Genomic DNA, 27,270 nt, shown 5'->3' with positions numbered 1-27,270 from the left:
TTTAATAAAAAGACTGAACACAAAGGACAACGAGCGTTATGATGGCGACAATATAAGGGAAATTGTGAAGACTCCTGCATTAAATCCACATAAAATGGGCAAAAATATATTTTAATGGTAGCAACTCCACCCGGGAGGCGGTCACAGAGGAGAGATTAGACTGGGCCCGCGCGCCTGAACACATCACACCACACCATTTTAATGGAGGACGTGTTTTGACCAGAAGCCCCTCAGTGAGATGATTTCATCCATAGTATCAACGAGTCTGACAGGGGGACCAGCATGATTGGCCAGGGAATGAACCAACCGCAGCAGGGCAAGAAGAAAAGGGCACCTATCGAGTAGATCTATTGGTTGCCATTTAAGGGTTGGTAGGCCTGCATGCGGTGGGGATTGTGTGTATGAAAGAGAATGCACAGTTGTGCGTAAGACTGCTGGGTTCTACAAAATGTGAACGAGCACAAGGGTAGACCCAGGATGGTTGAGTTGGAACCATGAAGAATCTCGAGATACTGGTGACCCACTGCTATAGCTGAGATGTGCTATCTTCCGCCACAGTAACTGGGGGCATTCTATTTTACCACTACATATAAATACAGTGCTATCCAGGCAGTGTGTCTCCGGGCAGTGCTATCTGGACACTGAATATAGGAGATCTTTTATATTTCAATAACGGCTTAGAACTTGGTGTATCCTGGATCAATACCTTAGCACATATTGCATACTGGCGTTATAAGTAGGAATAGTGATATTTAGAAGGGACAGTATTATACCACATCTCTGTTTGGGCGTACATACAAATTGTATCTTGCCACAATATCTGAAGACATTTTGTATTCTGGCAAAGTAGAGGGCAACAAATTAGATTCTGTCACTACATGTGGGTTCAGAAATATCCAGGCACCGCATCAGGCGAAAGGGTTATCCTGGCACGGTGCCTGGGGCATTCTATTTCCTGCCATAATTTCTGAAGGCATTTATATATGTATATGCTAGCATGGAGCCTGGTTTCAGTGATATCCAGCCACTGTATCTTGGGGCCGAGTTAACCTGGCACTGCATGTAGGGTATGGACACACTACCTGAGAACATGTTATATAATGCAATGCCACAGCATCAGAGGGCATTATATATTCTAGTCGTGTTTCTAGTCACAGTGGTGCCCCTGTACGATATTTGGCCACAGTGTTAACCCAGTACTGTATGTGGGTGTATATTCTGGTACAATATCTGGATATAATATTCTTCAGGCACTGAACCCAGTGCATAGCCTTACCCGATATGTGGGCACGATATTATCCTGAAACTTATTTTATATTAATTGGTTATTTATAACACGCTTAATACCCCGAGGATTCTAAGCGCGTACCCGGAGATCGAACTTGTGTTGCTCCGCATCATCTTGCTTCTAAGGCGAGTGCGTTGCCCCTGAGCTATCCTCCCGAGACGGTGCAATAGATCAAGAAAGATTAAGAGTGAGGCCAGATTTATTTCTAGAACATTTAACATTAATCATATTGCATCAGTGGGATTTTGGGTAATACCTTGTATCGACTTCAGAAGGCATGTGGAGCTGTTTTAGTGGGATTGTGTGAGGCAATGTGTTTAATATTTCTTTTTAGTTAATTGTTTGCTTTACCAATGAGAAATCCTGTAATGGCATTTTCTCAGAGGTTATTGTACGGTCAAATGCCATTTGGCATCACTTCCTGTGATGTCATCGGATTCATCATTTTTTGCATTTTAAAAACTTGCAAACAAGCCTTCTCTGCCTACGCCGCAAGACTATGGAACCTCTGCCTGGTCGACACTAGACTAGACTGGACCCCCACACTCCTACAATTTAGAAAAGAACTCAAGACCCACCCCTTCAAGGAGTCTCTCCCCCTCAACACCTAGGACATCACATCACCCCTTGCGCCACCTGACTGGCTAGACGATGCGCACCTCTCTCCTCCCCGCCACCCGGTACAGCTGTACCCCTCCTCTCTATCCCTCCCCGCTCTATATCTGTACTGTTCTATACCACTGTAAAGTGCTCCGTTGTATATCTGTTCTGTTGTATACCTCTGTAAAGCTCTCCGTTGGGTATCTGTATTGTTGTATACCTCTGTAAAGCGCTCTGTTGCTTCTCGAAGCTAGGTCTGTGCTCAATAAATACGATAATATTACTAAACCTTGAGATCATGACTTGTACACTTAACACACATAATATTCAGTGACAGTGTGCATTGCAGGGTTTGTTTATAAGTTAAGCTGCTATTTGTTTTCACTATTTATAATTAGCTAGAGCCTCTTCCTGTGGAAAGGCACAATGTAAAACAATGGAAGGGCTGCCTGCAGTGGTATCAATACATTGTAAAGTCTCCTATGTGTCGCAATGTGATGAAGCTCAGATACCTGGTATTGCTGCCCATGGTAGGTGCAGCCACACTCCTTCTTGCTGATGCACTGCGTCCCACTCTGCACAAAGCCGGCATCGCACTGGCAGCCTTCCACACACGGGCGGTCACAAATCCCGGGTCGAGGATCCAGGCAGGTAGCCGGGCAGGCGGTGGCACACGGCGAGTAGTGGCTGTTCGGTGGGCAGGGAATGGCTGGAGGGACAGGAGGAGAAGGAGAGACGAGACATGCTACGTCAAATGCTTTTTATTGTGAGATGTTCCTGGGCCCAATTCATTTTCAGATCAATCGTCTGGGGGTCAATTTGGTAAAAGTGGGGGTACACGTTTAATGAGCCCTTTCACTGATCAACTGGATTTTCATTCATTTGGCAGGTGGATTCCTGTGGCCCACGCAAGAGATGTGCACCTTGCAATCATATTATTGTGGCAAACATTTACACTTTTCAAAACACATACTGAAAAAGTCAGGTGTAGAGAGAGGTGATTTTGCTTCTATTTTCCACTTTACTGCTACGTGTTAGAACAAGTTGCAATGTGCACAGGGGCGAGGAGGGAGGTTTGACCTTTTGCTCGGGAGTACAAACAGAAGTGGTCGCCTCAAGGCAATTTGTAATTTAAAGGAAATTACCCCCTATGACTAATGGGTTTAAAAAGTCTTACATTCTGACATTGGTATCAACACAGTCTCAACAAAAGTTACACATGCCACATTAGATCATGAAAATAGCCTCGAGAGCCACACATGAGAACACTGATCTGTCCTAGTTTAAAATCACTAAGGAAGAATTGGCCCCACACTGCATAAGAAAACTTATATTATAATGCTAACACCTGGGCGTGTCAACTTAATGAAAAGTCAAATCTAGTTGGGTTTTCACAATCAACATCACTCTGAATGTCCCATTGCACTATGGCCACCTTGACTGTTCATATGAAGTGAGCAGAACGACCTGCTGGGCCTCTGCCGAATAAGCTGCTTGACATCAGGGATACAGCGAGCAGAAAGAAGGTGACTTACGGCAGAAGGTGTCGTTCCTCCAGGGCCGCAGGGTGACGTTCCTCTCCTGGCACTCGTTCACGTAGGACTCCAGCGCCTCGCACAGCACCTGCTGGTTCCCGTTCAGCTCGCACAGGTCGTACACGCAGTCTTTGAAGAAGGTCTACCAGGAGCAGAAAGAGTTTTATTGACACAGGAGGTCGTAACCTTTGACTCAACATAACATCCGGCATGCACCTCATCTCACCACCACTTGGAGAGCATCAATCTCCTTAGACCCATTGTCAGATTGCCCCCAGTTGGGATCATCCTCCAAAGCCATGTGACTTCACCCTCCTTGGATCCTCAAAAGGCAAAAATATATTTTTGTGGCGATATTGAGCCATGGACCCTGCGGGGGACAACATCGCAACCCCTGCATTATTTTTAAATGTGCGGGGGCAACACCCCCGCAACCCCCGCTTCCACAAATTATCCCCCCCAAAAATATCATCTATGGAGAGACAGACAACCACATGTATGGTGATATTTTTGGTGGGGATAATATGTATGGATACCGTTGAGGGTGTCCCAAGTCTGCTTAACCAAATCTATACAGATTCTTGCCAAAGAAGCAGTAGCCACAGGGACTAACTTATCCAGACAGGACTATCGTAAAAATTATAAATTAGACTGCCTTCCTGAAATGATGTGGGTCCCAGCCTTCTTAGGTTGATTTGCTAGGTTTATTGCCAGCTTTATAGGTTACATATAGGTTACATTTAGGACATAAGGTAAAACACTGGCAACCCATCACCCAGGCCTCTGGCTGACCAACTGACCAGGTTAGAACATTCAACCACGCATTCCAACACTCAGGCATAAACACTCCACATGACATTACAACATTCCTTCTGCAAGCCAAGCCATACACAACATTTCCCAAATCATTTCTGTCCCTCTTACAGAACGATAACAACATAGCAGCTATGATCACTCCAGTGTGGGAATGACACAACTTCTCTCTCGTACGCTTGCTGCTTGGAAAATCTCGAACTGTCTCATCGAAGAAACAACACTACCAGCACACAATGAACCTTTGCTCTGCTCCAGCTGGACTAATTTCATCATCTCAGTTTTCTGGAGTGTATGCAGTTACAGGCTACACAGGTAGGATGCAGTGAAGACGGTGGAGAAGTACTTTATTAATGTTACAGGGTATCAGGTTAGAAGGAAAGAGTGAGAGCAGGTAATGACATCCTTCTAGCTGTGACTCCCATCCTGAATGCCTAACTGACATTCCCGGAACACTGAGGGATCCCAGGTTTCCTCCGCTGCTGCACATTCCATAGCTTGCATTGCTATATGCAATGCAAGCACCATACTACATTTCTCAGCCCAATGGGCAGAGTATGCATCAGAATGCACTCCAGAAGTAGATCAAACACCACGTCAATTGGGAAAAGCCCTCATCGGGCTTCAAACCGCAACGGCTTAATTGGAGTTTCCAGTTTAGGGGCCAGATCTGCAACTCTGGGGTCCAGGTCCAAGCTTGCCAACACGAGTTCAAAGCCTGGCCGTCAGCACTCTGTGGTGGGCGCCCTCTCGTACCGCAATGCCTCACTGGTTCAGAGCCCCCTGGTGCTGAAGGGGCTACACAGGCAAATGCTTTCAGTAGATAGGGAGAAGGAGAAAGAGAAACCGAGAGAGACAGCAAGAGATAGAGAGAATGCGTTTGTAGGTAGGGTCTCTCCGCAGGCATTGTTGAAGGAGCTGCCAGCTGCTCAGCCCTTTATTCCCCTAGGCAGCCATGGCTTCTGGTGGGACACAGATATCAGGGATCCAAGAAGGTCAACATCTTACAGGTGTGACAACCTGAGACACTCTCCTAGCTCAAGGCGGCCAGGTGTCCCTAATCCTGAGGATGATCCTGGCTGCATGGGTGACTGCTCTGTAGAGGCTGCATTGGGGAAAGGGCAGTGGAGGTGCGTGGGGATGGGGCTGGCAGGGACCTGTAGGAGATGCTGATTGCAGACCTCGGCCCATTTAGCTCCAATATTAGGCCTCAGCTGGGTGTGGATGGGACAGCAAATGGAGAGTTACTGAGCCTGCCACTTGGAACTGGCTTGACAATACATCTAATGACCGATAGGATGGGCACACGACATTGAAGAAACATAAACATATATACATACACAGACATCCCAAGGGGCCCACACTTAAAGTCTGGTCAATATTGGACACTGACCTTGAAATGACTATTTCTCTGCTGTGACCCTGAGAGATGACCCTGCCGCCCAAAGCCTTCCAATGGAAAGTCAAGGATGTACCAGTATTTTATTGCCAGAGGACCCTCATTCAAACTTTGAAAGGTTGTGAGGTGTGCATATAGCGAGTGCCGCCTCTGTCTCCTTTCCCCCAGGCACCATGCTCCTGTCTCCTACAGCGACTTCAAGTTGGCTGAACACGGCATTAAGGGCTATACAAGAAACCTACAAACATCCATTCTAACCCTGGGTCTCTCAGTGCGGCACTAGTATCTCCTTCAATACTGCCAAAAAATTCCTACGTCACTTCCAGGTGTTAACATTAACCCCCTCTAAAGACAATTCCCCTTGTAGAGAGCTTAGCACTGACAGTTAAACTGCTTAAGTGCTCGCAATTTGTGGAGAAAGGGAAGCGGAGGCACTCATGCACCTATTGGACCGGCACTCCCTCTGCCCAGGAGTCTGAGGGACTCTGTTGACGGCCTGCTTTCCGCAACCAATGATATGCTCAGGATCTCTGCACGTGCAGGAGAGCAGAAAAGAAAGCCATTTGCCATTGAGTCTCTCCTCCATGCAGGCTCTGCACAGAAGAGAGATGGTTCCAGGACTTGTGGAAACCCTCTGGAGCGAGCCCTCAGGAGGGGTTGCGCATGCCTGCAGATAATCACTGTTGCACATCCACTGCGGGTAGATCCCAGAGGAGAATTCTGCACAAAAGAGATGAACGAGAGTGTTCCTCCACTGTGGATCGTCCGACTGCATCATGATGTGGCTGTAACAGCCTCATTCTTGCGGATGAGGACACAGAGTAAATATGCATGTACGGAACCGATGCGGGTCCACAATTTCTGACCCCCAGTCGCCATAGGAATCCTACACCTGAGCTTGTGAATGGAGATTACCAGCGACCATCTAAGATATGCGATCATTCCAATGGTGTGGGAGGATTTCGTTTCTATGGGTTGCCACCTTTGCAGATCTCCCCATATTTACTGCAAGTTGCAGGGAAAAAGCATAGACACCCAGGCGGATCCTACGTTTCTTCATCTTTCGCTTCACGGATGCAGCAAATTCCTGATCCGTCTCTGTTGTGTGCTGCGACATATTGGAATCACTGGTGGGGAGCAGGATTGTGCAGATGCCCCATAGGTGGTGTTAACATGAGTCTTTGGTCTCGCCATTCATCTTAGACATGGGCTGCGTTCCTCTGGCACTCCCATACAGTGCATTGATCCATTTCATGCCCACATCCCTCTTCTCAAGTCACTGTACATTTCAGGAGTCTTTGTGCAGGGCTATCCAACTCCAGGCCTCAAGGGCCGGATCCATGTCGGATTTTTATGATACCCCTCATTGATATTCATGAGATATATTAGCATACAATGGTTCTAATTTATGCAAATTTCGTCTCATGAATATTAATGAGAGATATCATGAAAACACGCCAGGATTCTGGCCTTCGGGTTCTAGATTTGGACAACCATGCGCGCTATATATTGCTGATAACTTACATTGGGGTTGATCTTGTCATGGCAGGGAGCAAACGGGCCCTCGGGGTCCACCAGCAATCCACAGTAAGCTGGCCCCTTATACTGCTCTTCTTCCTGGACGGTGCATTCCGGGACCACCGTTGAGTTTGTTTTATTGCAACTGCAATGAGATGATGGACAAACACAAGGGTAGACATGAGCAGAGAGGTGTGATGCAAGGGGCACATTTAAAAAGAAAAGCAGGGTGCGTAGTATCAGAAAGATGGCTCACTTGGGATGCACGTTCCAGCTGTTCCCAAAGTCATTGACCGTGTTCACCAGCTCCCCTCCAGGGGTCTTGAAGTCATTCCCAGGGGCTCCGTCATAGTCGCCACACAAACCACAAAGCTCGCCCTCGTAGCTGTGAACAGAAGAGCTGGTTTAGTTTAGGGCCAATCTCCAGCATACATGCCATCGAGGTGGCCTCAGGGCACTGCGTCGCAACGTCCATAACTTAGTCTGCCTATTTTGCTCAAAGGATCTATACACATTCTAACTTAGTGGACCTAGTTTGCCAATTGAATAGAGACATTTTGGGTAGCTCGGTATGCGCGTGGCGGCGGAGATTTGCACACGTGGTTTTTAAAACTTCAACTGTTGACATGAATTCAAATATTTTTGCATCTGAAAACCATCTGTGCATGTGTGATGTGTGTTTTTGAGGTAACACTTTTGAGGATACGCCTTCCTAGAATATTTGGGAAAAGTGGTGCGGATGAACGCCATCAGCGTTCTTCTCACTTCTTGCCGGCAAGGCTGGGTTACTGGCACTGCGCTGGTGTGAGGCACCCTTAGTGCATTTCAGTTAGTTCCAGAACTACACCGCAGTGCCTCATCACCACCACACTCTAATTGTGGATTGTGAACACTATGTGCACCCAGACACCACTGTCCTCAGAGGAACGCGCTGGCCAAATGCATGACTACTTCTATGTAAATTAAATTGGTCAAGCCTTGTTTGAACGGATTCATGCAAGGGTGGATCAGATACCCTTATTGGAAATACTCTGTGTTATCTAGGGAAAATAGTTATTTTGGTAAAAATGTCAGACCATGTTATGGAAAAACAATCTAGACTAATCTGCAAAAACAGTTTTGGTTTGTTCCCCATTTGACAGGTTAGTGGACCTCTTAAGATTGCACCAGTTCCTGATACTCACTCGCTGGTCACTTTAACATCTGCGTAGTGGTTCCCGTCATATCGCGCGACCAGGCCAAAATCTGTCTGCGCCACCATGTACTTCCCAGAGGAGAAGACTGACAGTCCCGCAGCTGGGTTGATGGGGATGTTCACATTAACTCCATTCACCTGAAAGTAATTAAGGCCGAGTAGCAGTTTCATCTTCTGTCCGGTTATAGCGCATGCAGGTACAGGTGAGTATGAAAGCAGCAATGGGAACAGATAGGGAACTTACCTGGACGATCTTATCCTTTAGCAAGGCTACCACCACTCCATAGACCTCCACGTAGACCGCCTTGATGTACGCCACAGTCAACGTGTTCCAACGGTACTCGTTGGAAGCATACACCGCAAAGGGAGGTCGGCTGGAGTTGCAGGGCTTGGCCAGGACATAGGTGCAATTGCCATGGAAGTCATACCTCCTTTTATCAAAAGTGCTGTAATGAGGGTCACCAGAGACAACGCAAGTGGATGAATCTGAAATGGTAGTGAAATCGTAAGACTCTGAAATTAGCTTACAATGTGTGCCTCGTACCCAAATGATGCCACTGCACCCCCCTTTAACCGCAAGAAGGCATCCAATGAAATACAGAAAACATGCAGTTGGCTAGTTTATCTTTAAAATGCTCCCAAGCCCCCTCTAAAGCCCTTGAACACAGTCTGCAGACTGTTAGAACAGTCTTAATAACTTGCATCTGAATCCTTCACCAACCCTGCCAAATCTTAGAGCAGCCCCCAGAGGTTATCGCTATATCTGCCTCCAGAACTGCCATCTCTTAGAACAGCCCCCAGAGGTTATCTCTATATCTGCCTGCAGAACTGCCATCTCTTAGAACAGCCCCCAGAGGTTATCTCTTCAGCAGCTCTAGAACTGCTCAAACCTATAACAGTCCCCAGAACCAATATCTGGATCTAACTTCAGAACTGCTAACAGGTAGACCAATCTCCATAGTCTCCCCCCGTGTTCGACCACGAAAACCATTTATATTTAGAGACAATCTGTGTAGCTTACTCCTAGCTCCTGCATCACATCATTTAACACTGAGACTAGCACCCACAGCTCATCTCTAGCTCCATCTCTGGAACTGATAACACTCAGAACAGCTCCTATTGTTTACACTGAGACCCTTCTTCAGACCCACAATCTCTCAGAATGGCTCTGTAGTTTACCTTTAAATCCTTTTTCAGACCAGCTAATAATTAAGAGCAGGTTCCCTGCATCTCCATTGTCAGCCCAGCTCATGCTTATAGCAGTCCCCACAGGTTACCTGTAGATCCATTGTCAGGCGAGCTAATGTCAATAGCCGTCCCCACAGGTTACCTGTAGATCCATTGTCAGGCCAGCTAATGCTTATAGCAGTCCCGAGAGGTTACCTACAGATCCATAGTCAGAGCACCTAGTGTTGTGGACAGCCCTGAAGTTTTCCCTCAAATCCTTCCACAGGCCAGCTAATAGTTATAGCAGTCCCCATAGGACACCTACAGATCCATCGTCAGACAAGCTAATGTTGAGGACAGACCTGGATGCTTCCTTTAAATCTTTCCCCAGGCCACCTAATGCTTATAGCAGTCCTCATAGGTTACCTGTAGACCCATCATCAGAGCAGCTAGTGTTTAGGACAGCCCGGATGTCTTACTTTAAATCCTTACCCAGGCCAGCTAATGCTTATAGCAGTCTCCACAGGTTACATATAGACCCATCGTTAGACCAGCTAATGCTCGTAGCAGTCCCGAAGTCTTCCTATAAATCCTTCCCCAGGCCTGTAAATGTTTATAGTAGTCCCTACGGGTTACCTGAAGATCAATCGTCACACCAGCTAGTGTTTAGGACAGACCTGAAGGCTTCCTTTAAATCTTTACCCAGGCAAGCTAATGCTTATAGCAGTCTCCATAGGTTACCTGCAGATTCATCATCAAAACAGCTAGTGTTAAGGACAGCCATGAAGCCTTCCTTTAAATCCTTCCCCAGGCCAGCTAATGCTTATAGCAGTCCCCATAGGTTAACTGTAGACCCATAGTCAGACCTGCTAGTGTTCAGGACAGCCCTGAAGGCTTCCTTTAAATCATTCCACAGGCCAGCTAATGCTTATGGCAGTCCCCACGGGTTACCTGTAGACCCATCTTCAACCGAGCTAATGCTTATAGCAGTCCCCATAGGTTACCTGCAGATTCATCGTCAGACCAGCTAGTGTTTAGGACAGCCCTGGAGGCTTCCTTTAAATACTTCCCCATGCCAGCTATTGCTTATAGCAGTCTCCATAGATCACCTGTAGATTCATTGTGAGACCAGCTAGTGTTTAGGACAGCCCTGAAGGCTTCCTTTAAATCCTTCCCAGTGCCAGCTAATACTTATAGCAGTCTCCATCGGTTACCTGCAGATACACTGTTAGACCAGCTAGTGTTGAGGACAGCCCTGAATGCTTCCTTTAAATCCTTCACCAGGCCAGCTAATGCTTATAGCAGTCTCCACAGGTTTCCTGTAGAACCGTCATCAGACAGGCTAATTCTTATAGCAGTCCCCATTGATTACCTGCAGATCCATCGTCAGACCAGCTAGTGTTTAGGACAACCGGAAGGCTTCCTTTAAATCCTTCCCCAGGTCAACTAATGCTTATAGCAGTACCCACGGGTTACCTGTAGACCCATCGCCAGAACTAATGGTTATAGCAGTCCCCATGGGTTACCTACATATCCATCGTCAGGCCAGCTAGTGTTTAGGACAGCCCTGAAGGATTCCTTGAAATCCTTCCCAGGGCCAGCTAACGCTTAGGACAGCCCTGGTGGCTTTCTTTAAATCCTTCCCCATGCCTGCTATTGCTTATAGCAGTCCCCATAGGTTACCTGCATAGCCATCGTCAGACCAGCTAGGGTTTAGGACAACCCGAAGGCTTCCTTTAAATCCTTCCCCATGCCTGCTATTGCTTATAGCAGTCCCCATAGATTACCTGCAGATCCATCATCAGACCAGCTAGTGTTTAGGACAACCGGAAGGCTTCCTTTAAATCCTTCCCCAGGTCAGCTAATGCTTATAGCAGTGCCCACCGGTTACCTGGAGACCCATCGTCAGAGCTAATGGTTATGGCAGTCCCCATAGGTTACCTGCATATCCATCGTCAGACCAGCTAGGGGTTAGGAGAGCCCTGAAAGATCCCTTAAGATCCTTCCCCAGGCCAGCTAATGCTTAAAGCAGTCCCCATAGGTTACCTGCATATCTATCGTCAGACCAGCTACTGTTGAGGACAGCCCTGAAGTATTCCTCCAAATCTTTCCCCAGGCCAGCTAATGATCATAGCAGTCCCCATATGTTACCTGTAGACCAATCACCAGACCAGCAAGTGTTTAGGACAGCCCAGAAGTCTTCCTTTAAATCCTTCCCCAGGCCAGCTAATGCTTATAGCAGTCACCACAGGTTACTTGCAGATCCATCGTCAGAACAGCTAGTATTTAGGACAGCCCTGAAGGCTTCCTTTAAATCCTTTCCCAGGCCAGTTAATGCTTATAGCAGTCTCCATAGGTTACCTGCAGATTCATCGTCAGACGAGCTAGCGTTTAGGACAGCCCTGAAGGCTTCCTTTAGGTCATTCTCTAGACCAGCTTATGCTTATAACAGTTGCCACAGGTTACCTGTAGATCCATTGTCAGCCCAGCTAACGCTTAGGACAGCCATGAAGGCTTCCTTTAGATCCTTCTCCAGACCAGCTAACGCTTACGACAGTCCTGGTGGCTTTCTGTTAGATCTTCCCACACCTGCCACATCCTACGACAGCCTCTATCCCCTACCTTTGGCTTCTTGTTCTCCATTTGGGTTAATATTTAGAACTACTTCTGTAGATTAACTCTGGCTCATTCCACAGCCCCCTCTGCTTAGCTGTCCTTGTTCTCAGTATCAGCTGAGTCTCGGAACAGCTTTGGCCACTTACCTTTAGATCTGTGTCCTCAAGAACTACTTATTCTTAAAGCAGCTTCCGTGGTTAACATTTACATTCTCCTTCAGCAGGCAAGCTTATCCCCAGAAAAACTTTAAATAGCATCTTATTTTAACAGGGATACTGATATTCCTGAAGCCCATCTGTATGTTTAGGAATCTCCTTGCAGACAACGGCTTAGAAAGAGGGTAATACCATCAGCCAGTCCTATTGTTTAGACCTATTGTCCAATCCTTTCCCTCCTTGATAGCCTCTATTGTAAATATTCCTTCTGCACACTACCCTACTGACTGGACCCGCAATGGCAAAGCCCCACACAGGAACAAGGAAGATACACAGCCAGTGTGGGGCGTTAAACCTCCATCTTCCATAAAACCCATTCTTGGAGAAGCCTCCCCAAATCACGGCACGCACCAGGCCTGCTGACTGGGAGTCCACTGTTTCAACAGCCCATTGTGATTCTACAAAACACCCTTTGAATGAATCCAGTTCTCCTGCAATGCAGAATCCAGGACTTAGTGGCCCCCACGCTTGCGACTGACACTGCCTGCACCCTCTGGGCCTCCCAGTGGCACCAGTCTGCCGGGAGCTCTGCCCAGTTTGCTACACGTCCAGCCTCCGGTGAGCTTTCAAGGCTTGGCAAACTAGACATCTTGAACACCAATGATAACCTTGCCCACATCCTGCTGCTTGAAATGCCCAGTATGTGTCTTAGGTCTAAAGAGCGCCGTACCTTTGGGATAGCAGCTGGGGACCCCGTTCACGTCCTTGCAGTACTCTGTTGGGGAGCAGCTGTTGTTTCTGCACTGTAGAGTGTAGTTGCCCAAGCAGGTGCAGACCTCAGAGCAACCTGGCCCCCAGATCACTTGACCTGGCTAAAAACATGAGAAGACACCGGGAGACTCAGACACAAGCTGAATACATGGAAATACGATGGCTCCCACCACAGCCGGTTATACTAAACAAGCAGGTGCTTAGGATCCTGGGGACACACCGCTCTCAGTATAAAAGCCGCCCCACACACAGTCGACGCCACTCACCTCATAGTAGCTGCTGTTATAGAAGCAGCCACATTTGGCCTCAGGCACACATTTCTCCCCCTCCAGCAGAAAGCCTGTATCACAGACACAGCCGGGCTTGCACGGCAATGTGCAATTGATCTGCGGTGCGTCACAGCGAGGGGGGCACGCTGGTGCGCAGGCGTTGTAGTGGGAGTTCGGTGGGCACACTATGGAGGGAGGAAATTAAGAAAAGGACAGTGAGAATAAGGCAGGCAAAAGGCCATCAATACAAGGTCCTGGAGCAGAACACTTAGTTTAGACAAGCCTTTGAAAGAACAGTGGGGTGGCAGATATCTCCAGGTCTGTATGTATGCATGTATGTATAGTATGTATGTATGCATGCATGTATGTATAGTATGTATAAAGCACACACCTCGCTGGGAAGCAACAGAGCGCTGTACATAGGGGACTGACCCCGGGGGGGGTTGTAAGTAAGGGCGCGAGGGTAGCAGAGGACCTGGGATGGGTAGAAGGAGCAAGGGACAGGTGGAGCTCTGGAGCAGAGGGGGAAATAGGGTTGAGTTACTACCTTAGCACTGAATGTATTCGTTTACATAAAGACCTGCGTTCCGGTGAAAACACAAGGCCGCCTGGGCCTCATAGATCTTTCTAAAATAAATACTCGCATGACCATGCGGGGGCCACAGAAAAGAACCAAAGCCCAGTCTTGAAGACAGATGGAGAGTGGGAATTTCAGAAACCGAAAGGAATTCCACATGGCCGACCAGTACCTGTGAAATAGTGCAACTGGCGAGAAAAGCAGCTTGCTGCAGTTTTACTGCCACAAGGTTAATGGGTTATATTATCAAGTACATAGGGGGTGGGGTGTGGGAGGGTAAAAGTGTAGAGGTGCCAGGGGCAGTAGTGGAGGCAGCTTTTGTTGGCGGGGGGGTGGGCTAATGGGGCACCAGTGGGAGGCTGGGAAGAACACTTGGCATAAGGGGGGAACAAAGGGGAAGCAGCCACCCGCCTAACCCCCATCTCCCCCCACCCGGCTCCTGCACTGGACAAGGGGTAGTCTGGGGTAGGAAAAAGAAGTGCCGTGGGGAGAACACCCCAATATAGTGCGGGTGGAAAAGGGTATTATGATCTTGACTTGGATTTGTGAAAATGTAGGTTAGGATAATAAGGTTCAAGCTAGCCTCCTACAACCAGAGAAAACCCCTCAGAGCAGAGCTTGTAGCCTTTCTCCTTTCACTCACAGGCCTGAACCTCAAAGAGGATGATTATAGCATTAAGTACCTGCCTGGTGGGCAGGGTTTGGTGGTAGAGGCCCGCTAAACCAAACCTTTTCAAGGGCTTTGGGCTGTTACTGCCAAAGCTTTCACACTCACCAAACAAATATGTAACACTATTAGCGTTCTGGGCAGGCGTCCAAACTGCTAAGAGGGTTTGTCTTCAAAGAAAAGCGGCTCTGTGCTTATTGCACAAGTCCCATCTTCTTGCAATAAAACTACAAACTAAGATGGCCGCTCAGTGAATGTAAAACAATAATTGTCCATTTTCTATTTTTATTGCAGGTCATCCAGCGGTAAGGATGAGGAGCTGAACAGGAATCCTGGTAAGTGGGTTCATAGGGATGAGTTGTGGTATGGCAGGGCAGTTTTAAGAGGAGGGTTGGGGAAACCCTAATGAACAAGTGGGAAAGAGCACATGTTGACAGCCCCAAAACATGGCGACGCTGAAGGGAGGAATGTTATGCAGCCTTTTAGCAGTGATTCACATCAGTTTGTCAGCTCTCCTGATTGGATGACACACATCCCTGTGTGCTAACAACTAATGAGTTTCTCTAAAATACTTTATGCAAATACAACCCACCTGGAGTGCACAGAACGTTCAGAACCCGCACATTTGGATGAGAGCAGTGAGGTGACCTGCTTAGAAGCAGCACAATAAACTGTGCAGATAGGGCGACAGCAGAGATCAGAAGGCATCCCTGCAGAGAGCCTCCAAAGCTGAAGAGGGGTGTCATATCTAGAGCCAGGGGGCATGTGGTTGCTTTAATAACTGTTAATAAGATACAATAGGCTGGGCACACCTGATTCTAAATCAGATTGCAAACTGTCCCTTACATGTGTTCCCCTTACATGTATCATAGGAAGGTTACCCAGGAATGTGTGAAAGGAAACCAATCGCATCAGTTAGTTGCATACAAGGTTGGGTCCAAGAAGTGCCACAGAGATGATCGACCGGTCAAGGGAAGAGTACAGTGATGCCAAAGAAAGGCCTCCCATGTATACGGATTGTGTATAGTCCATGATTAACAAGCAAGCAGGAAAGCTTTTTAGGAGGATACACTAGGATATGCTTAAACCCCACTGGTATTTGCTGGCAGGTTGCTGGTCTTGGTCTCAGACCAGCCAACATGGGTGATTCTGAGCTATGTAGTGTGTTCTGGAAGCTGCAAGGATGTCAGCTCAACCCCTTGACTTAACTGACAGTATGGCGCAGAGATACGGAAGCGCGCTCGGACAGTACACGATACATGTATCAAAATGAATGCGATGCACACATTTAGACTTCCCACACAGCTCTGGGATGCATCTTCCCTTGCATATTACCTGGGCTGGATGATGGCGTTGCCGTAGGGCTGCTTGGAGTTCTAGTTGTAGTGGATGCAGTAGGAGTGGTAGTTGTGGTCCTAGGAATTGTAGTTTTTGTGGTTCCTGAAGCTGTGGTTGTTGTGCTTCCAGAGCTTGTGGCAGACATGGTTGTGCTTGCTGTGGACCTTTGCGTTGTGTTATTTGTGGTCACAGGATGTGTGGTTGTTGTGAGAGATGTGGTTGTGATTGAAGCGGTCCCAAAGGTAGTAGTTGTTGTGGGTGATGTGGTTGTGATTGATGTGCTTCCAGGAGTTGTGACTGTTGTCGTCCCAGTAGTTGTGGTTGTTGTTGTCCCAGTGGTTGTAGTGGTTGTTGTGCCAGGAGATGTGGTTACTGTGGTCACAGGAGTTGTGGTGTTTGTGGTCCCAGCAGTAGTAGTTGTTGTGGGTGATGTGATTGTGACTGTTGTGCTTCCAGGAGTTGTGACTGTTGTCGTCCCAGTAGTTGTGGGTGTTGTTGTCCCAGTGGTTGTAGTGGTTGTTGTGCCAGGAGATGTGGTTACTGTGGTCACAGGAGATGTGGTGTTTATGGTCCCAGCAGTAGTAGTTGTTGTTGCCCCAGAAGTTGTGGTTGTTGTAGAAGATTTTGTTGTGGTGCTCCCTGAAGCTGTGGTTGTGGTTACCGGGGTTGCCATTGTTGTAGTCCCATTAGTTATGTTTGTTGTTGTTCTAGTGCTTGTGGTAATTGTGGGTGATGTGGTAGTGACTGTTGTACTTCCAGGGGTTTTGGTTGTTGTCCTAGTTGTTGTATTAGTTGTTGTGGCAGGAGATGTGGTTGCTGTGGTCCCAGGGGTAGTACTTATTGCTGTCCCTGCGATTTTGGTTGTTGTTGGGGGTATGGTTGACCTTGTTGTGGTCCTTGGAGTTGTGCTTGTTGTGGATAACGTAGTTGTTGCGGTTATAGGAGAGGTCACTTTTGAGGTCCCAGAAGTTGTGTTTGTTGTGATTACAGGATTTGCGGTTTTTGGAGTAGTGACCGTTGTGGTCACAGGTATTTTATTGGTTGTGGTCTGAGGTGTTGTGATCGTTGTGGGTAATGTGGTTGTTGTTGTGGATCCGGGAGGTTTTGTTGATGAGGTCCCTGCAGCTGTGCTCGTTGTTGTTGATGTCGTTGTAGGAGACCTGGTTGTGGTTGGATGAGTTGCAGTGGACCCAGCTGTTGTGGTTGTTGTGATTACAGGAGTTGTGATTTTTGGAGTTGCGACTGTTGTGGTCACAGGTATTTTATTTGTTGTGGTCTGAGGAGTTGTGATCGTTGTGGGTAATGCGGTGGTGGTTGTTGTTGTGGATCCGGGAGGTTTTGTTGTTGTGGTCCCTGCAGCTGTGCTCGTTGTGGTTGATGTTGTTGTAGGAGACCTGGTTGTGGTTGGATGAGTTGCAGTGGACCCAGCTGTTGTGGTTGTTGTGATTACAGGAGTTGTGATTTTTGGAGTTGTGACTGTTGTGGTCACCGGTATTTTATTTGTTGTGGTCTGAGGAGTTGTGATCGTTGTGGGTAATGTGGTGGAGGTTGTTGTGGATCCGGGAGGTTTTGTTGTTGTGGTCCCTGCAGCTGTGCTCGTTGTGGTTGATGTTGTTGTAGGAGACCTGGTTGTGGTTGGATGAGTTGCAGTGGACCCAGCTGTTGTGGTTGTTGTGATTACAGGAGTTGTGGTTTTTGGAGTTGTGACTGTTGTGGTCACCGGTATTTTATTTGTTGTGGTCTGAGGAGTTGTGATCGTTGTGGGTAATGTGGTGGTGGTTGTTGTGGATCCAGGAGGTTTTGTTGTTGTGGTCCCTGCAGCTGTGCTCGTTGTGGTTGATGTTGTTGTAGGAGACCTGGTTGTGGTTGGATGAGTTGCAGTGGACCCAGCTGTTGTGGTTGTTGTGCTTTGCGCTGCAGTTGGTGTGGGACCATGGGTTACGGTTGTGGTGCCCGGTGCAGTTGATGGCAAGACTCCTGAGAGACAAATAGAGCAGATTCATTATTAATGAGCACTGAGTGGCAAATCCCAGGAGAGCATGTTCACAAATAGCCTTCATCTACTCAATCAGACTTTGTTTGTATAAAAAAAGTCAAGTTTAATTGAAAAAAGGTGTTGCTCTCTCTATATTGAGCCCAAACATATGCAAAAACTGGGCTCATTTAGATATTTTAAAACATCAGAATATTTTGAAAATATAATGATCATCTATGAACTAAATCTCACAGTGATCTTGTCAGCTGGCCGGTTAACATACCACTTGCACATTGCAAAGTAGGACACACTATCTCCACCTGTGTTACGTTAAATAGACAGCGGCACAATTTGCGGCCTCCGTGCCGTATTCTGTAAGAGGATTCCACAGTGGGACCGCAGGCTGCACCCTGTTGAAGGCACCCAACTACACCTGGGATGAAATTACCTCATAGTGGTAACTTCCAGTAACTTCCAGTATGAGCATCCGTCACACAGCGGGTACCAGCAATGTTGACTATGTAATCATAAAATAATTAACTGATAAACCCATGGAAAAAAGGTTTCTTAGCAATCACATAAAATCATGTATGCCCTGTGTTGGCAGGACTGTCCTTGATCTTCCCTAAGTCTGATGGGTTCATAGAGTGTGGTGATGGCCACCAACGACAACATCTCAGATGCTTCCAGAGCATTTAGTAGCCTAGGGCACACAGCTTATCACTGCATCCTGGAGGACCAATAGAGACCAGCTCCAGACAGGAGACAAGAGACATCATCTCAGGGATACAGATCATGTCCCCTCGTTCCTTTACTTTCCCACGAGTGGGCGGCAGATGATCACCGGGTACAAAATCATCCCCTACCTCCCCTGTGTGTTGCTCACCTCACATTGACCTCCCACACAGTCTATTGGAAACAGGCTGAAGAGGGGGCTCTGTTCTCACTATGGATGGGTATGTATTACTATACTTTGATAGGGAACCCCCAATTCAGACCCCACACTTTCTCACGTCACCTAACATGGACCAGTCAATAGTTCCTCATCCATTTGTTAAGCAGGCACAGCTCCAGGCGCTCGAGATTCCCAGTTATTTCCCGCCCTCTCCCCTTTTTGTGCGCCTCACATTCACCTTTACATTGTAAACTCTTGGTGCTGCCATTTCCGTCAGGCCGCTTCGCACCCCCTGATTTTGCTCCTGGTTTATTGGGTGGGACATTTAAAAGCTTTCTGGTGATAAAAAACAAAGGGGGGTCTGGGAATCTCTCTACCAGCACGAACACAGCCCAATGACCTGTTCTTGGGTGAATAACCCCTGGGAGAGACTCGACCAAGTCTTTAGCTCACTGTCCCTTTCACAGAGAAGAAATTTTCCTGCATATCAGCCTTTGTCCTGCCCAGGGGCAGTCCAGCGCCGAAATGCTAGGCAATTCTCCTCTGAACAAGAGTACCATCAGTAACCCTATACACGTGTTTCAGCCTTGTTGGGCATCATCAGTGAGGTGGAACTGGTGCCTCTCTAAGAACAGTGAGCAAGGGGTCCACGTCTGGATCGCCCTGTTAACTTAGGGTGAAACCCAAAGTTAATTTGTGCAAAACAAAGGGGGGTCTGGGAATCTCTCTACCAGCACGAACACAGCCCAATGACCTGTTCTTGGGTGAATAACCCCTGGGAGAGACTCGACCAAGTCTTTAGCTCACTGTCCCTTTCACAGAGAAGAAATTTCCCTGCATATCAGCCTTTGTCCTGCCTAGGGGCAGTCCAGCGCCGAAATGCTAGGCAATTCTCCTCTGAACAAGAGTACCATCAGTAACCCTATACACGTGTTTCAGCCTTGTTGGGCATCATCATTGAGGTGAGATGCAAAACAAAGGGGGGTCTGGGAATCTCTCTACCAGCACGAACACAGCCCAATGACCTGTTCTTGGGTGAATAACCCCTGGGAGAGACTCGACCAAGTCTTTAGCTCACTGTCCCTTTCACAGAGAAGAAATTTCCCTGCATATCAGCCTTTGTCCTGCCCAGGAATGTGATAAAGTCACTAAACTTCAAGGGCACTCACATGCTAATTGTAGTACCACAAAATGACTGTACCTGAAACTGTCCTCAGTGAAAATTGCTCGTTGCCACAGGTGGGTATAAGGGGCGGAGGCCTATTCTTTCCGGTCCATATTCGCTGAATCCTAATCAATGAATGCCCACTGACACCTACTACCACAAGGCTATCCCCTCCTCTTCATGTGTTTGTTGGTTCCTTTCTAGCCTCCTCTTCATCCCATTGTACCTTTCTATGTGTTTGTTCCTTTCCAGCCTCCTCTTCACCCCATTGTACCTTTCCATGTGTTTGTTGGTTCCCTTCTAGCCTCCTCTTCATCCCATTGTACCTTTCCATTTGTTTGTTGGTTCCTTTCTAGCCTCCTCTTCACCCCACTGTACCTTTCCATTTGTGTGTGGGTTCCTTTCTAGCCTCCTCTTCATCCCATTGTACCTTTACATTTGTTTATTCCTTTCCAGCCTCCTCTTCACCCCATTTTACCTTTCCATTTGTTTGTTGGTTCTTTTCTAGCCTCCTCTTCATCCCATTGTACCATTCCATGTGTTTGTTGGTTTCTTTCTAGCCTCCTCTTCATCCCATTGTACCTTTCCATGTGTGTGTTCCTTTCCAGCCTCCTCTTCATCCCATTGTACCATTCCATGTGTTTGTTGGTTTCTTTCTAGCCTCCTCTTCATCCCATTGCACCTTTCCATGTGTGTGTTCCTTTCCAGCCTCCTCTTCACCCCATTGTACCTTTCCATGTGTTTGTTGGTTCCTTTCTAGCCTCCACTGCATCCCATTGTACCTTTCCATGTGTTTGTTCCTTTCCAGCCTCCTCTTCACCCCATTGTACCTTTCCATGTGTTTGTTGGTTCTTTTCTAGCCTCCTCTTCATCTCATTGTACCTTTCCATTTGTTTGTTGGTTCCTTTCTAGCCCCCTCTTCACCCCACTGTACCTTTCCATTTGTTTGTGGGTTCCTTTCTAGCCTCCTCATCACCCCATTGTACCTTTCCATGTGATTGTTCCTTTCCAGCCTCCTCCTCACCCCATTGTACCTTTTCATTTGTTTGTTCCTTTCCAGCTTCCTCTTCACCCCATTTTACTTTTCCATTTGTTTGTTGGTTCCTTTCTAGCCTCCTCTTCATCTCATTGTACCTTTCCATTTGTTTGTTGGTTCCTTTCTAGCCCCCTCTTCACCCCACTGTACCTTTCCATTTGTTTGTGGGTTCCTTTCTAGCCTCCTCTTCACCCCATTGTACCTTTCCATGTGATTGTTCCTTTCCAGCCTCCTCCTCACCCCATTGTACCTTTTCATTTGTTTGTTCCTTTCCAGCTTCCTCTTCACCCCATTGTACCTTTCCATGTGTTTGTTGGATCCTTTCTAGCCTCCTCTTCATCCCATTGTACCTTTCCATGTGGGTGTTCCTTTCCAGCCTTCTCTTCAATCCATTGTACCTTTCCATGTGTTTGTTGGTTCCTTTCTAGCATCCTCTTCATCCCATTGTACCTTTCCATGTGTGTGTTCCTTTCCAGCCTCCTCTTCACCCCATTGTACCTTTCCATGTGTTTGCTGGTTCCTTTCAAGCCTCCTCTTCACCCCATTGTAACTTCCCATGTGTTTGTGGGTTCCTTTCTAGCCTCCTCTTCATCCCATTGTACCTTTCCATTTGTGTGTTCCTTTCCAGCCTCCTCTTCACCCTATTGTACCTTTCCATGTGTTTGTTGGTTCCTTTCTAGCCTCTTCATCCCATTGTACCTTTCCATTTGTTTGTTCCTTTCCAGCCTCCTTTTCACCCCATTGTACCATTCCATGTGTTTGTTGGTTCCTTTCTAGCCTCCTCTTCATCTCATTGTACCTTTCCATTTGTTTACTCCGTTCTAGCCTCCTCTTCATCCCATTGTACCTTTCCATTTGTTTGCTCCTGTCTAGCCTCCTCTTCATCCCATTGTACCTTTCCATGTGTTTGATGGTTCCTTTCTAGCCTCCTCTTCATCCCATTGTACCTTTCCATTTGTTTGTTCCTTTCTTGCCTCCTCTTCATCCCATTGTACCTTTCCATGTGTTTGCTGGTTGCTTTCTAGCCTCCTCTTCATCCCATTGTACCTTTCCATTTGTTTGTTGGTTCCTTTTTAGCCTCCTCCTCATCCCTACCGACCTTTCCATTTGTTTGTTCCTTTCTAGCCTCCTCTTCATCCCATTGTACATTTACATTTGTTTGTTGGTTCCTTTCTAGCCTCCTCTTCCTCCCATTCTACCTTTCCATTTGTTTGTTGGTTCCTTTCTAGCCTCCTCTTCATCCCGCCTCGATTTCATTTAGTTTCGTTTAGCTAAATGAAACAGCGGAAATTTTGTATGGCAATTCCTGAATTTATGTTAGTTAGTTTAGGTTGTCCAACTCCAGGCCTCGAGGGCCGGATACATGTCGAGTTTTCAGGATACCCCTCATTAATATTCATGTGATACATTTGCATACAATGATTCTAAATGTATGCAGATTTTTCCTCAGGAATATTAATGAGGGATATCTTTTGTCATTATTTCAGCTATCGGCTTGTTTATTTCAAACACTTACTGCTTAATGCTAGATTCTGCTTCATACATTTCCAACACCCTATGGCGGGTCCACGTTTACCTCCTCTCCAATGTTAGATTTACCTCCTCTCCATTGTTAGATTCTTTCTACAATTGCCAGAGCCCTTTTGGGATGTTGTCCACTTCCAGGAAGGCATTCCTGGAACTGACATGGGAGAATACCAAATGTGGACATCCGACTAGAGGAAAACACGCTTCCCTGCATGATCTACATGTACTTCCTAAAATCACTCACAACCCAACCTGTGGGGTACCTCAAGGGTCCATCCTGTCACCACTATTCTTCTTCGGAAAGACCAGAAGAACTTTCGAAAATGCCTACAAATCAGGCACTTCACCAGACCACAATTACCAAAATAGCACTGAAATGCAGGCTTCAAAGGGAGGTTATACCTCAGACTCCCCGAAACGGATTAAGACTCTAAGGCTTCCTCTTGAGAAGTGACGCCCCCAGATATTTTTCATAGGGGTGGCCTGATGAGGTCACTTACGGCAGGCGGGCGGTTTGTGTGCCAGTGCTTTTATAAGGGTGGCCGTGGCCTCCCTTGGCCACCCCTTGGTGGCGCCTCTGCTCTTGAGGTCTTATAATGATGCAGACACGAGGGATCATGAGAGTTGACTCGGTCAGGCCGGTCTTGCTCATGCATCCTCCATAATAGACATCAACATCACCCTCCAGCGCAAGACCATCCTGGCCAGAGACAATTGCAAATGGCCCTGCCGCATTGTATGACCTCCACATTGGACACAGTATTTTACGTCCTTGCTTCCATGAAAATGTTAATGTTATGCCTTGCAAATTGTCTGGAAATGTATTATTATTATTATTATTATTATTTATCTATTTCTAATGCGCCAAAGCCCATGGGCATCAGGGCACGGAGAACAGCTTTCAAAGCAAGCAACAAGACAGATATGCAGGAAAGCCCAGGAGATGTGAGTTAACGAAAAAGAGAATAGTTTTCATGGCTTTTTTGAAAGTCAGTAGATTTCTTTCATATCGTAAAATATCAGAAGGTTGTTCCAAGCCAAAGTGGCTTTGACGGAGTAAGAACTTTCTTTCCCCTTCACACGGCAGATTCTAGGCCGGTGCAGTCACATGGTGTGTTTAGATATGGGTCAGTCTTGCCCATTCACCAAAGACATGGGACACAAATATCTCACGACTATGCATCAGAAATGTAGGTCCTCTTTTCTAACACAGTGTCATTGTAATGCTCACCGTTTGACCAAACCATATCCAGTTGTTATCACCCATCGGCCACGGATATGGCACAGCAAGACTGCTCTAGGAGCACTTAGTAGGTGGGGCAAGGAAAATGGAGCATGCCCGACCTTTCAAGCCCAAACAATCATCAAACCAAGGAGTCCAAGGTCCCTGAGTGGGACGGGTATGCCCAGACGTGGGTCTCGTGCCTGCTGGGCCTAGAGACCCAAGCTACTCCTCACTGATGAGGCCCAACAAGGCTGAGACATGTTTGGGGATGCTTGTGGTCTCGTGCAGAAGGGATGTGACCGAGCAGTTCGGGCTGGACTGCCCCTTTTGGGGTGGGACCAAGCCTGATTTGCATATGGTCTTTCCCCTTCTATAATGGCTTGGCAGGTGGAAAACGATGGCCTGGGGGGTTGCCCAGAGCAATGCCTGTGGTTAAGATTCATTCTAAACCTTCCAGCCATCACCTCTTTTGTTTTGCTATAATCATATGACGACCACCACCACCATCATCATCAACAAACTTTGATTCGGCATGAATAACCTTTAAGTACAAATAAAAATACACAATAACAATTTCATACTAAGACACAAGTTAAAAGGTTTTCCATGTCTAAACCCAATAGAAAAAAAAAGACAGATAAAAACTATCTGCATTGAACAATCTAACTTGCACGCATAAAACGTACTACTAAAAAGGATAAAACAGCATTACAATTTATTCGGAAACACATAGATTAATAATGGCAGTAAAAAAAGAAACAAAGAATTAAAATGCTCACAAATCAATCCAAGAGGAGAGGGTATCTGGCAACCTCTCAGCGGTATACATAGTGGTATCCAGTCAGTATGTCGAATGCATTTTTCCGAAATGTATTCTTTTTTTATTTAATACGTTTTTGGGGGGTTTTGTGTTTGTGAGTAAAAAAAAGTGTTAAAAAAAACGGGTTTGGGGGTTAACCTCCCCATTAAAAAAAAAGAAACATTTGCATTTTTTTTAGACGAAATGTTTTCGACATATATGCATTCGAAAAAATGTCATTTGAAATACTCACTATAAACCATAAATAGTATACATAGGGTCTCCAGGACCTACAAGGTGATCATAGTATCACCTTTTCATCATTTATCACAATATTTTGGGAAGGAGTATTTTTCTGAGATCTCAGTCTTAGTAGCCATGCTCGTAGTGGCAAAAACAACGTCAAACTGCACAGATTCTCTTAAGAATGTCACTGCCTCGTCTACACGTCGAATGCCAGCTTTACTCAGGATAGGCTTCAAAATAAAAGCGTCTCAAATTCAGAGTCACAGGGCAGATTAACAAGTAATGCCCACACATAGGGCATGCCCCAGAATGGGCAACAGACCATGGGCCTCATTACAAGGTTGGCGGTAACCAGCCTGTGCTACCGGCGGGTTGCCAGTGACCTTGTAACACCGTTCCGCCACCTGTGATCCCGGTGCCACCGAGCCATTACAAGTCCCGGCAGCCCGGTAAGTCAGCCGGCGGAAAGTGTAAGCCCCCATTCCTGTGGAGTCTGCACGGGAATGGGAACATGGAAGTACTGGCACCGTTGCGAACGATGCATGCAGGGAGCGGTGCTCCCGGCAGGTCAGACCTACAGGCAGTCTCGTAGTCTGGTGGTCCAGAAATGGTGCCGATACGTTGCGACCAGCACCCTTATTTCTAGACCGCCAGACTTGTAACGAGACCCATGCTTGGTGAAAGATGCAATTTGCAATATCCCCAACCCGCGACGTATGTACAGTGCTCGTTTGAATGCCAGGGTTATGTTGTCAAGGTGGACATTAATCCCCACCGACGTCCAGAGGGTTAGATATTCTGCCCCTTATTTTAGAGACATAGCTTTCAGCTCAAACTGTTTCTTTGCTGCCATATTTGCATCCCTTTTCAGAGTCCTGGAGCCTGCTTTTTCCACTGGGTGTGTCCATAAATCACTCTCTCCTAGTCGAAAAACAACCTTTTTACATGTATAACCCACTTGGAGCTTTTGCTCCCATCCAAAGACTTTAGATGGGTTGAAGCATCTCAATGTTTTTCTAAGGCATCCATTTTCCAGAGTCTTACCCACTACAAGTCAGGCTTTAAAGGTACTTGATCACTAATTGGGATAGCGTCCAGTTCTAAATAAACCAATGCAGTTGGAGCGCTATTGGGAAGGAGAACCTGTGTTTTCAAAAATGGGTGCTCAAGTGCATTTGTGGGCGATTGAGTTGACATTGGGCTTGCAGGATAGCTCAGGGGCAACGCGCTCGCTTTGGGAACAAGATGGTGCACCGCAACACAGGTTTGATCCCCTGGTCCACGCTTAGAAACCTCTGGCTATTAAGCGGGTTATAAATAACCAATCATGAATTATATAAATTACTTTGGACCCCCGCAGGCTCACTTTTGGGGTGAAAGTGCTCGGTTGCTATTGGTGGGTATGGCTGGAACCCAGAACATGAGTGATGATTGCCACAAAGGCCTTTTTGCTGCTGGCAGAACTCAGATTGTGTGCAATGTACACCGGGCTCAGTTTGTCCACCCACTATGACAACTTAAATTAATGTCTTTCTCTCCGTGTTGGAGTGGTTGGTGCCTTTATGGAGCGTTAGCTGGGCACTCTTAAGCGCAGTGGATAACACTGTGCCCACGTGTACATCTTAGCAGAACTCTAGGCTCTGATCAAAGAACAGCCAATAAAGTTTTGTAAAGTATTACGATCCCACCTCCCCCCTCCAAAAGAGGCCAGACTCTAGTTAATAAAACCATTGATGGCAATGGTGAGAAACAGAGAGGGTGGGTTTTCTTTGTCCCATGCTGTTCCTGGAATGTTTTGTTATGTTAACGTAACTTCTAAAGTTCGCACAAAGGCATCCTGGCACTACTTATGGAGGGAGAGGAAAGAGACCGTCTAGAGGAGATGAGTTTTCAGTAATTGACGAAAGAGGAGATAGGAGGAAATAACACGCCTTGAGCATGGAAGAGAGTTCAATAAAGTGGAGTCCTTACCTTGACAAGGGCAGACGGTGACGCTGTCCACTGCTATGTCCGTCTTGGCGGTCTCCCCGAAGACTCCTTCTATGATGAACTGTGAAAAAAGAAAGACAGTGGTTGAGCGTTCAGGTGGGACTGGTCACAAGGCATCTAAGTTGGCTACCATGCAAACTCATCATTCACACTGTGCAGAGATGGACACCAAGACATCTGCATCTCCTTCACCATGTGATCAGTGCCCAGAAGGCAGATCAACCAAGTCCATATAACTGCTGGACCCATTCCTGGGAACTCCATCGTGTATGAGCTTAGTGGTCGAATGGCCGAATAATGACCCTGTGTGAAAACCTATTGTATTTCGAGGTGTGCAATCTTTGACTAGATGGCCTTGCATTTAATGAAGTTGGCATTGTATAGTATACATTTAACTGTATAAACATTGTTTTACCAATAGCCTGCCAAAATATTGAATAGCACTCCAATTTATCTTTAACTAGCGGGGAGTATACTTCCCGTCGTCCAGGGTTGTCCAACTTCA

The 27,270-nt window shown here is 46.8% G+C and overlaps 1 protein-coding gene across 1 annotated transcript in view; it reads right to left on the bottom strand.

The window, feature by feature from the left end:
• Positions 1 to 27,270, bottom strand: part of LOC138457973 (IgGFc-binding protein-like) — a 344,303-nt gene that overhangs the window by 190,536 nt on the left and 126,497 nt on the right. The window contains exons 16-25 of the mRNA XM_069607205.1: positions 26,748 to 26,826; positions 15,906 to 17,885; positions 13,324 to 13,511; positions 13,017 to 13,158; positions 8,593 to 8,834; positions 8,338 to 8,486; positions 7,410 to 7,538; positions 7,160 to 7,298; positions 3,424 to 3,565; positions 2,401 to 2,597 (exon numbers count right to left, since the gene is read on the bottom strand). Of these exons, the coding sequence (XP_069463306.1) occupies positions 2,401 to 2,597; positions 3,424 to 3,565; positions 7,160 to 7,298; positions 7,410 to 7,538; positions 8,338 to 8,486; positions 8,593 to 8,834; positions 13,017 to 13,158; positions 13,324 to 13,511; positions 15,906 to 17,885; positions 26,748 to 26,826 (3,387 nt within the window). The remainder of the gene's footprint in view (positions 1 to 2,400; positions 2,598 to 3,423; positions 3,566 to 7,159; positions 7,299 to 7,409; positions 7,539 to 8,337; positions 8,487 to 8,592; positions 8,835 to 13,016; positions 13,159 to 13,323; positions 13,512 to 15,905; positions 17,886 to 26,747; positions 26,827 to 27,270) is intronic.

Source organism: Ambystoma mexicanum, chromosome 1p, assembly GCF_040938575.1.
Source record: "Ambystoma mexicanum isolate Mex_15411 chromosome 1p, UKY_AmexF1_1, whole genome shotgun sequence".
Lineage (NCBI taxonomy): Eukaryota > Metazoa > Chordata > Amphibia > Caudata > Ambystomatidae > Ambystoma > Ambystoma mexicanum.
Note: the sequence above shows the minus strand (reverse complement) of the source record. Positions and strands in the feature narration are given on the sequence as shown.